Raw genomic sequence first — 11,333 nt, 5'->3', positions numbered from 1 at the left:
CAGATCATTGATCGATCTGTAATTAAATTTAATTTATGGTCAGGAAAATGTAGTTTAAGAACCAAAACCACCTGGAATTTTTAAATGTTTTAAGACAATCAAATTGGTTTTTGAAGAAGTACTTGCCAGGTGCTTCATCAGAAAGTGCTTATATAAGAAGTCTTCGGAATTTGAGTAAAAAATGTTGTTTTGTGACAAAAGTCGTTCCAGCGAAAATAACAAATGTGATAATCTGAGACCATAGAATAATTTCTATGTAAGGTAATGGTGATTTGCATATGGAGTATGAACTTATCTTATTAGAGAAAGAGAGACGGACAGGAAAAGCGACACTGACAGGGAAAGCATCTTGTATCAAGCTAACAATATAGACTAGTTGCTGTTGACTTGCTCGACGAAGACGAAGACTTCCTATGCTTCGTACATTTCATTAGGTGTCATGGGGGTCGCTGATTTAGGCAAATGATTTAACTATATAACTATACATATGACCATTCTGCTGTCACTCTTAAGCATATGCCAGAAAGCTTTAAGATGCCCATAAAAAACCGGTACGTGATTGTCCATTGATGCTATTTTTTTTTTTTTTTTTTTTTTCAAGCTGGTTTTTGTGATTGTTCACCAAATCTGAGTCCATTGTGCTTCGATTTTCGTGTCATTTTCAAGTAGTGTCCACCGGTGCTTTGCTGGGTTCTGTTCTTTTGTTTTCACTTCCCATATTGATTCTATGTTTGACTTATGTTATTGATGATGGTAGGTTTAGCAGCGGCTTAGAATCGGGGAATCTTGTGGTGAACTCTGATCCAGTACACCAGGCATGGTGTGCTATTGAGCAACAAAGACAGATTAATCCAAATGCAGAGCCATCCTTGTACAATGAAATCCAACCAGAAAATCCAATCATCATAGCTTTTGGCACTCCACCTGGCTCTCTTCAGGGACAAGAAGGCTTGGTTTCATCAAAAGATTTTGCTCACTTTGAATTTTTGTGCAACAAAAGCAATCCAGTTTTCTGCATCAATGAAGCAGCAATCAAACTATTTCAGTCACATTATAGTGACCTCCTCGTTCTGAAAAATAAGGTTGGTTGTAGGAAGCTAACAACTAAAGTAGTCATCTTAGTTTCACTAGTATTTGTAAAAATTAAAGATTCGACATAACTTGCTTGCCTCTTGTTCTGCTTCATTATCATTTTGACGTGGAAGTAACCCTTTACAATGTTTCAGCTGGTAGAGAATAGCACGGGCAAAACCCCACCATTAATAATCATCACTGGACAATCTGTGGGAGGTATTATAGCTACACTCTTCACCTTATGGTTGCTAGAAGGCCTCAACTTGTTGAAAGCCAAACGCCCCTTTTGCATTACTTTCGGTTCTCCCCTTGTTGGCGATGAACACCTTCAAAAATGTGTGTTAGAATTCTCAACTTGGAAATATTGCTTCTTGCATATAGTCTCCAACCAAGATCATACTCCTAAAATCTTCATGTCCCAAAATACAACTGGTGCTTATAAGCCATTTGGGACATTCTTATTATGCTCGGCTTCGGGTTGTGCTTGCTCTGAGGACCTGGATTTCGTTTTGGAACAATTTGCGACAACCAATTCTCACAGAGCTCAAACTCAAGATCCTAATTTGGGGTTCCCCTATGGACAAATTTTGGAGGATCTCAAGCGCAAGGCATTATGTAATGTTTTCAAGTCCATTGGGACGGAAAGAGGTCCACTTGAAGCTAGCATGATCACACAACTCCTAGCAATTGGAGCAGTCTCACCGGTAGCCAAGTTTCAGTACAAATTGATGATAACAAATGATTTCACAGAAATTTACAGAAAATATCAGCTTGTGTACTTCTATATTTGGTTTGGAGTGTTAAAAAAGAAAAGATCAAACTAAACTATGATAAGAGTATGATATCTATTTCTATACTTGCTCTTCAACTTCTGACTAAAATGTTATCATTGCAACAGCAGTCCTGTATGGATATCGACAATCTGGTTGGGAAGATGAAAAGACATGAAACAAAGTTATTAATTCAGAAGTTGAAGAATTCGGATTCTGACAACAAGTTTAATGATGTTAAAATTCACATGGCCTACTTGGAGTGGTACAAGAAGGAGTCCAAAGATAAAGGTTATGGATACTATGACATGTACAGAAAGAAGGAGAAGCCAGCTGACGTTAAGGTTAACGAGTATAAGAAGAAACTCATGAATTACTGGGAGGACTCTGTCACAGAAATAGAGAACAGGCCTCAGTTAGAAGAAGAAGCTTACTTGCGGCTTCGTTGGCTTTATGGAGGCACAACCTACAGGAGGATGGTTGAACCACTTCACATTGCAGACTATTATAAGGATGGTGGGGAAAATTACCAAACCGAGGATGGGAAAAGGCCTAAACATTTTACTCTGTTGGAGAAATTGCATCAGGAGAAGCAGGAGCAAGAAGAGAAGAAGAAGGAGCAAGAAAAGAAGAAGAAGCAGGAAACACAGAAACAAGAAGAAAAACCAGAATCTGGCCCAAGCAAATCCAAAAGAAAGAACGTGGGTTCTAGTTTGAATGATGATTCTTGTTTTTGGGCACGTGTTGAGGAAGCTCTCATCTTGTTGAAGAAGGGAGGACTAACTACTGATGACAAAGGGAAGTTGAAAGAGTTTGAGGACTATGTGTGGATTGCTCTCAAGAATTATGCAGTGTCACCTGAGATTTTCTTGAAGAAGAGCAGTTTTATGAAATGGTGGAATGAGTATAAAGAAATTGTTGAAAGCTCCTCATCGCTCTCGCACTTCATGAAAAATGGTGGTCCCAAAGAGTACGAGGAAGGGAAGTTTACCTAGTTTGTGATCTAAAGTATCCAACAAATAAGGTTTATGCCTTTGAAAATTGTGTGTAATTTGGTGCGTTTTTCCTTCTGTTTTTGTATTGCTCTCTGTGTTCAGTTTCCAGTCTTTGGAATTGGTGGTTCAATAAATTTGTTGTAATAGACCCTGTCAAGTCCTGACCCTAGCTTGTGGGAAAAGATTGGTTTCTTGCTGTGTATTGGTTTGTGTGGTATGGGTAGCTCCCGAGCAGTATTATTATAAACAGCACCATCAACTACACCTTGATTAATCTGCAAGTCACCACCACCATTATGAATGTCCACATGCTGGAGACCTTTCGGAGGCAGTCTTGCATTTACCCAAGATCGTCTAATTAAGTTTTTATTTCTGATTATACTGGAAAACAACTTTTGTCAAACAAATTGTTTGTCGGGGAGGTTTCTTACGACATTTATTATAATTATATGAAAAGGAGCAGCAGAACAAAACCTTCGCAGATACTTGATTCTGGGTGTTTCGTCTGAGGACTCTCAAGAGGAAGCTCAAGCAGCTGGAAAGCCTCCTTGGTGGTCTCCAACAATTCTCAAACTCGAAGGTGAAGAATCACTCTGTGACTCTCTCTCTCTCTCATGATTCTCTCTCTCTGCCTATGACTCCCAGTCTCTGTGTCTCTCTTCAAAAGTCAAGCTAGAAACTCTTGATTGCAATCAAGTGGAGCTGGAACAATACCCAACTGGACCCCAAATTGTGTTTTTTTCTCTTTTTATCCCCATGTCCTCTTTTTCAATATTCTCTATCAATTGACTAACTCTTTTTCCCTGCAATTCTTGCCTTTAGATTAGCTAGCTTTTGTTGTAATGTGGCTCGGTTAAACATTGTTGTTGGATCTTTCATTATCATGTATGTGATAACACCGATCACGTCCTGCTCAAATTTCTACAGCGCCAAGACATTCCCAGATCAATTTTGCTTCTTTTTTTTTTGGCAAAATGGGGGCAGAAGCCTAGAAAGAAAAAAGAAAAAGAAAAAAAAAAGATTTTATTGGGGGCAATACAGGGCTATGGGAGGGCAATAGACGTCTATTGGAGATAATAAATTTTTTAAATTGAAGTAATTTTCTCATTTTTTTCCTTAATCAAAGTTTTATTTGTCTAATTTTACTGAAATTAGTTTATATTCCGTCGACCGAAAGTTCTATTGGGGGGTAATAAACGTCTATTGAAGGGCAATACAGGTTTATTGGCGGGGACAATAAACCTCCCAGACTCAATATGAGATCTCCAACAACCTCTTTGGAGATTTTCGGCGAGGTTTCATAAAATAGAGGTCTATTGCCCGCCCAATAGAGGTCTATTGGGGGGCAATACATGTCTATTGAGGGAATAAACTTTCTAGCGACCTAGGAGATCTCCGACAATTTCTTTTGGAACCTCTGACGAGGTTTTCAGAAAAGTCCGGTGGGCGGCAGCTGGTGATGGGATTTCGTCGACCGGCGACTTGAATCAGGCTAAAGTTTACAGGAATCCGGCGACCAGTGACTGGCTCTGGCGAAGTCTCCTATAGTTTCTCTCTCTTCCATTTTTTTTTTCTCTCTCTAAGTAACAAAGGAGTGAGGGTAAAATGGTCTAAAAAAAAACTTAATGGGGTATTAAGAAAGACTTCCTTAGAGTGTTTTGGATAAGGGGAGAATTAAAAAAATTTAATGGGGTAAGTGGGAAAAAAATCCCTAGAAATATCGTCATTGAGGCTTTTAATATGAGTGCCATAATTTTCAAAAAGGAAACGTATGGAGTAAACACTCCAAGTTGAGTATCCGATGAAGAGAATATACAAACTCATTGGGTCGCTCTGGAAGAGCACTTTCACCATCAGATGACAATTTCTTGCTTGAAGCAAGACATGATTGGCAGAACGAAATTAACCCATATGACTGTCTGCCACTTGGCCAAAGACCAAGAGGCCACGTAATTAGGCTCCACGTGGTAGGAACCATGATGTCATAACTCAGCAAGCTCAAGTTGAAAGGAACACTGGTCCGGCCTGTCTCCACCAGAATCAACATGATCTTTGTTATCGATGTGGAGGAATTGACTGCTAGTCCCGCACTTGTTGTGCAATAGCCGAAGCAGTAGATGAGTATTACGCTGGTCGCGGAACTCGGAATACCAACTTTTTTGAAGGATCATTTTCTATCTATTCCACACTAGAGATCATGGATTTTTGGGAAGTAAATGAACATACCGAGGGTTAGAACTCGACGACATGGTTATAATTGGCCCCTTGTGCCATATCTATTTCATCTTAATGAAAGAAACATCTTCGGATTTTGGTGATTTATGTTTTCAATTATTTTGGATTATGGAAATGTGGTTATGTTCGAATGTATTTAATTCAATAAACTTATTTATACATGTGATCCATTGAATTAAATAAATGAATAGACATATTCTGTGCGGAAGTTTGTTGTCTGGTTAAAAGTGCTATTACACACACCACACTCCCAGATCGGAGATGTTTTTTAAACTTATTGTCTATTCATACCTCTGTGACAACCGTATCAAGGCAATCCAACCTGATAGAGGGATATGGCAAAGCCTACTTTATGTTGTCCAATGGTACTGAACTTACTATTAATGAGGCCTTATATTCTCCACGTTCCAGAAGAATGTTATTGAGTATTAAGGATATTCGAACCAACAGTTATCACGTTGAAACCATTGAGAAAAATGAGTGGAATATCTTTGCATAACCTCCGAGTGTGCAGCCAGAAGCGTACATTGGAGAAATTGAAATCTGTTAGCTAGAAGCTAACCAATTCAAGCAACTACTTGATATGGCATGACTGTTTGGGACACCCAGGTCAAAGTATGATGCACCGTATCCTCAATTCATCACAGGTGCATCCCCTTCTGAATAAGGATCTTGTATATAATGACACACTATGCCATACTCGTTAAGAATATTTAATACTAGACCATCATATGCAAAGACTAGTACATACACCACCATTTTTCTGCACAGAATGCAAGAGAAATTTGTGGACATATCCAACCACCATGTGGACCAGTTAAATATTAATGGTTTTGGTTGATGTATCGACAAAGTGATCACATGTTACACTACTGTCCATAAGAAAATACTGTTTTTGCTAAACTCTCGCCCAGATCATGAAATTGAGGGCTCACCACTCAGATTATCCCATAAAGTTCATAAGACTTGATAATACCGGAGAGTTTACATTGAAGTCTTTCGATGATTATTGCATATCCTTTGGGATTGATGCTGAACATTTAGTTCCCTATGTTCACACCCAAGATGGTCTCGCAGATAGAATCTTGGTAATGAGCACCAAACTTCTAATTTCTGCATGGAGCTATGCATTGCATGCAGCTATGTTGGTCCCGTTGAGGCCCACTGCTACCAACCTTACTCCGCGTTACAGCTGGTGACTCGGTACGAACCTAATGTTTCGCACTTATGCCCATTTGGGTATGCAGTCCTTGTGCCAATTGTGCCGTCACAACGTACAAAATTGGGTCCTCAACAAAGGATGGGCATACATGTTGATTATGAATCCCATCCATTTTGTGCTCTTTCGAGCCCTTGACAGGCGTTCTCTTTACCGCTAGATTTGCGGATTGTCACTTTGATGAGACAATCTTCCCGCCGTTACGGGGAGATAAGAACGTTACTGTTCCTAATGAACGAAGTGAATTGACGTGGAATGTCCCCACTATGTCTCATCTTGATCCCCAAACCGCACAATGTGATAATGAAGTGAGGAGAATTCTAGATCTACAGAGTGTAGCCCAAAATATGCCAGACGCTTTCTCTGATCTAGCTAAAGTGCCAAGATCATATATACCTGCTGCAAATGTGCCTGGAAGGATAGAAGTCCCTGTAGGATGTGTCGTCCCAGATGGACGAGGTACTACCATGGCGGCTAACCAGTCATATGTCCCTGCCCTGAAGTGAGGTAGACTACTAGGTTCGAAGGATTCTTATCCCTAGAAGAGGGTAAACTTGGCACAAACGAATCCTCTTGACATCGCAATCTCAAACCGATTCATCTCACGAGATAAATCCGGATTGTGGGTATGTCCTAGAAGAGACTATGTTGGGGGACGCTCCAACATTTGAACCCACTCCTGAGAATAGAGAAACCTAGGTAAATTTAGTGAGATTTGGAATTGGAATGAGATCATCATCGATGGTATATTAGTATTTGCGGTGGCCACAGAATCTATAATATGCGATGACCTCGAAGCTTGCTTTGTTGATCAATATCAATGAAAAGACAACTGGCTAACAAGGAAATAAGCAATCCAGGTCAAAATAGATTTTTTGACAAAGAGAAAGGTGTTTGGACCTGTTGTTCCTACACCTCCCCATGTTAAACCCGTAGAATTTAAATCGGTATTTGTAAGGAAGCGTAATGAGAAAAACGAGATTGTGATACACAAGGCTCGTCTAGTGGTGCAAGAATTTTCTCAACGCCCTGTGATTGATTACGAGGAGGCGTATTCTCTCGTAATGGACGTCATAACGTTCCGCTAACTTATCAGTTTGGTAGTTTCTGAAAAACTGAATATGCAGCATATAAATGTGGTCATAGCTTATCTCTATGGGGATCACAATATAGAGATATACATGAAAGTTCCTGAAGGACTTATGATACCCAATGCAAATAGTTCTAGATCACGGAACACGCTCTCCATTAGTTTTGAGGCGTTCACTTTATGGATTGAAATAATCTAGACGGAGGTGGTATAACCGTCTAAGTGAATATTTGATCGGGATGGGATATGTGAATAATAAACTATGCCCATGCGTGTTTATTAAGGAAACAAGTTCCGGGTTTGGAATTATAGCGGTCTATGTTAAAGACATGAATTTGATTGATATTCCTGAAGAGATCAAGGAAACCGCAAAGCACTTGAAGTCGGAATTTGAGATGAAAGGCCTTGGGAGAACAGATTATTGTCTCGACCTGGAGCTCGAGCACAGTGCAGATGAAAAATTTGGTCCATCAACCAAATTACAATCCAGAAGATGTTAAGACGCTTTAATGAGGATAAAAGCAAGCACACCCATGGTTGTCTGAAGTCTAAAGAGAACCGTATTGTTCTGCAAATGATAACGAAGAGATATTGGTGCCAGAAGTCTCATATCTAAGTGCAATATGCGCATTATTGTACTTGGCTCAATGCCCTAGACAGGACATCTAATTCAATGTGAACTTGTTAGCTAGATATAGCTCTGCGCCAACACGCCGCCAACTGAATGGCATAAAAGACATTTTTCGCTACCTTAGAGGTACGGCGGATATAGGCTTATTCTATCCCTATGCATCAAGGAATGGATCAAACCCCCTTGATCCTTAGAATGATGCTCGCCTTGTTGGATATGCTGATATAGACTATCTATCAGACCCGCACAAGGCACGTTCCCAAACTGGTTATGCCTTTACCATTGGGAATACTGCAATTTCTTAGAGGTCTATGAAATAGACACTTGTTGCTACCTCTTCGAATCATGCTAAGATACTACTAGCTCTTCAAGAAGCAATATGTGAATGTACAGGGCTAAGAGCTGTTACAAAGCATGTTCGAAGCACATGTGGACTGCATTCCACCACTGATGAACCAACCATTATCTACGAGGATAATGCTGCTTAAATAGAGCAGATAAAGACAAGTTTCATCAAAGGAGACAACACCAAACATATTGTACCGAAGTTCTCCTTCACTTAGCAACAACAAGAGCATCAGAAGATTGAAGTTAAGCAGATTTGATCTGAAGACAATCATGCAGACCTCTTCACCAAGTCACTACCAAAGTATACATTCCAGAAGCATGTTCAAGATATTGGTCTACGTAAACTATTTGAATTACCTAACTTGTAATTTAAAAGGGGAGTCGAAATCAGGGGGAGTATCCTAAAGCATACCCACTTGACCACGTGTACTCTTTTTGTCCTTCATTCAGGGTTATTTTATCCCACTGGGTTTTGTTACCTGGAAATGTTTTAACGAGGCACATCTTTAGCATGGTCACCCCAATTATAGTATATCCTGAAGATGTTTTGATTTGACATATATGCATTTGCTCATCTTTTCCCTTCGACCAAGGGTTTCTCCCACTGGGTTTACCGGGCAAGGTTTTGGTGTAGCAACTCTAATGCATCCCTCTCGTAGACATACTATCTACTTATGATGCTGATAAGAAGACTTCACCTATCTTTATTGTGATACAACTACTCCACATTCTCACGCGTTGTGCTCTTTTTGTCCTTCGACCAATGTTGTTTTTCTCCCACAGGGTTTTTGTTACTTGGCAAGGTTTTTGATGAGGCAACTTAGAAGCGCTCAGCCTAGGCAACACTATTGACATGAAATATCCAAGGGGGAGTGTTGTAAATAATTATGGCTAATATCATGTAAATAGATGGAGAGTCGTATATGTTTTTCACTATAGATAAGTGATTGATAGAATTGTGAATAGGAGTAATTGACGTTACTATTAAATGTTGCCTATTTGTATACATCATGTACTCCTACATAAACCCCCTCATGGTGAGATGAATACATACAATCTAATTCTCTGTGTCCAAACTCTCTCTCTCTCTCAAAAATTTTTCTATTTTACAACACTCTTCAATTTCTGACTAAAATGTTATCATTGCAACAGCAGTCCTGTATGGATATCGACAATCTGGTTGGGAAGATGAAAAGACATGAAACAAAGTTATTAATTCAGAAGAAGAAGAATTCGGATTCTGACAACAAATTAAATGATGTTAAAATTCACATGGCCTACTTGGAGTGGTACAAGAAGGATTCCAAAGATAAAGGTTATGGATACTATGACATGTACAGAAATAAGGAGAAGCCAGCTGACGTTAAGGTTAACGAGTATAAGAAGAAACTCATGAATTACTGGGAGGACTCTGTCACAGAAATAGAGAACAAGCCTCAGTTAGACAGAGCTTACTTGCGGCTTCGTTGGCTTTATGCAGGCACAACCTACTGGAGGATGGTTGAACCACTTCACATTGCAGACTGCTATAAGGATGGTGGGGAAAATTACCATACCGAGGATGGGAAAAGGCCTAAACATTTTACTCTGTTGGCGAAATTGCATCAGGAGAAGCAGGAGCAAGAAAAGAAGAAGAGGCAGGAAACACAGAAACAAGAAGAAACACCAGAATCTGGCCCAAGCAAATCCAAAAGAAAGAACGTGGGTTCTAATTTGAATGATGATTCTTGCTTTTGGGCACGTGTTGAGGAAGCTCTCATCTTGTTGAAGAATGGAGGACTAACTACTGATGACAAAGGGAAGTTGAAAGAGTTTGAGGACTATGTGTGGACTGCTCTAAAGAATTATGCAGTGTCACCTGAGATTTTCTTGAAGAAGAGCAGTTTTATGAAATGGTGGAATGAGTATAAAGGAATTGTTGAAAGCTCCTCATCGCTCTCGCACTTCATGAAAAATGGTGGTCCCAAAGAGTACGAGGAAGGGAAGTTTACCTAGTTTGTGATCCAGGTATCCAACAAATAAGGTTTATGTCATTGAAAATTGTGTGTACTTTGGTGTGTTTTTCCTTCTGTTGTTGTATTGCTCTCTGTGTTCAGTTTCCAATCTTTGGAATTGGTGGTTCAATAAATTTGTTGTAAAAGACCCAGTCAATTCCTGATTTCCTCACCCTAGCTTGTGGGAAAAGATTGGTTTCTTGCTGTGTATTGCTTTGTGTGTTATGGGAAGCTCTCGGGAAGTATTATTATAACCGGCACTATCAACAACACCTTGATTAATCTGCAAGTCACCACCAGCATTATGAATGTCCACACGCTGGAGACCTTTGGGAGGCAGCCTTGCATTTACCGAAGATGGTCTATGTTTTTATTTCTCATTATACTGGAAAACAACTTTTGTCAAACAAATTGTTTGTCGGGGATGTTTCTTACGACATTTATTTTAATTATATTAGAAAACAACTTTAGGTGAGGTCAAGTCTTCCAATTTTTTTGTTTTAATGGAGTTTGTGTCTTTAGATGGTCTTGTTTAATGTTGCCTTCTTCGGAATGAGAAATTTTACAAGTATCGCAAGTTTCGAAATCTCATCAGTTTATCGGTTCATTACTGTCTTCAGCGTAAGTGAAGGTTGAATTTTTGTTGAATCAAATTATTTGCAGAGTTGTGCTACTTAGATGATATTGTTTTCTCTCATTGCAGCATTTTCTTATGGCAGCGTTACTCATCTTCAACCTATTCATTCCATTTATGCTTGTCATGTAAGTACAATCACAATTTTGTGTGTAATAGGTATTTACGACTTGTTATAGCATTGAGACATAAGAAAATGTGAGCAAGTTATCAAATGGTTATAGCTTGTACTTATATTCAGTGCAATAACAAAGCTGAACCGACTTCCACGTTTGGGATGCCATTTTCTCGTTATATTGTTTTCAAACGTTATGACTATGCATTTCTTCTTCCTGGTAGGGTT

The 11,333-nt window shown here is 39.4% G+C and overlaps 2 protein-coding genes across 3 annotated transcripts; both read left to right on the top strand.

Moving 5' to 3' along the window:
• Positions 1-154: 154 nt before the first annotated feature.
• Positions 155-3,181, top strand: LOC112186791 (senescence-associated carboxylesterase 101). 2 transcript variants are annotated; one of them, XM_024325303.2, is made up of 4 exons: positions 155-551; positions 758-1,082; positions 1,227-1,778; positions 1,976-3,181. In XM_024325303.2, the coding sequence occupies exons 1-4, from the start codon at positions 517-519 to the stop codon at positions 2,837-2,839; spliced, it is 1,776 nt and encodes a 591-aa protein (XP_024181071.1). In that variant the 5' UTR covers positions 155-516; the 3' UTR covers positions 2,840-3,181. The 2 variants fall into 2 exon arrangements, with proteins under 2 accessions (XP_024181071.1, XP_024181070.1); XM_024325302.2 differs by having other exon boundaries at positions 1,973-3,181.
• Positions 3,182-9,496: 6,315 nt separating this feature from the next.
• LOC112185258 (senescence-associated carboxylesterase 101-like) lies at positions 9,497-10,357 on the top strand. The gene has a single exon (XM_024323505.1). The coding sequence runs from the start codon at positions 9,497-9,499 to the stop codon at positions 10,355-10,357; it is 861 nt and encodes a 286-aa protein (XP_024179273.1).
• Positions 10,358-11,333: the final 976 nt, after the last annotated feature.

The sequence above is a fragment of the Rosa chinensis genome, chromosome 2 (genome assembly GCF_002994745.2).
Source record: "Rosa chinensis cultivar Old Blush chromosome 2, RchiOBHm-V2, whole genome shotgun sequence".
NCBI lineage: Eukaryota > Viridiplantae > Streptophyta > Magnoliopsida > Rosales > Rosaceae > Rosa > Rosa chinensis.
This window is presented reverse-complemented; position numbering and strand designations above follow the sequence as displayed.

Excerpts from the sequence above, each read along its gene's own strand:
- LOC112186791 (XM_024325302.2), top strand. The coding sequence starts at position 517 with ATGCCAGAAAGCTTTAAGATGCCCATAAAAAACCG. Across the intron at positions 552-757 it reads AAGATGCCCATAAAAAACCG|GTTTAGCAGCGGCTTAGAAT; the intron begins GTACGTGATTGT and ends TGATGATGGTAG. Across the intron at positions 1,083-1,226 it reads TCCTCGTTCTGAAAAATAAG|CTGGTAGAGAATAGCACGGG; the intron begins GTTGGTTGTAGG and ends ACAATGTTTCAG.
- LOC112185258 (XM_024323505.1), top strand. The coding sequence starts at position 9,497 with ATGTTATCATTGCAACAGCAGTCCTGTATGGATATCGACAATCTGGTT.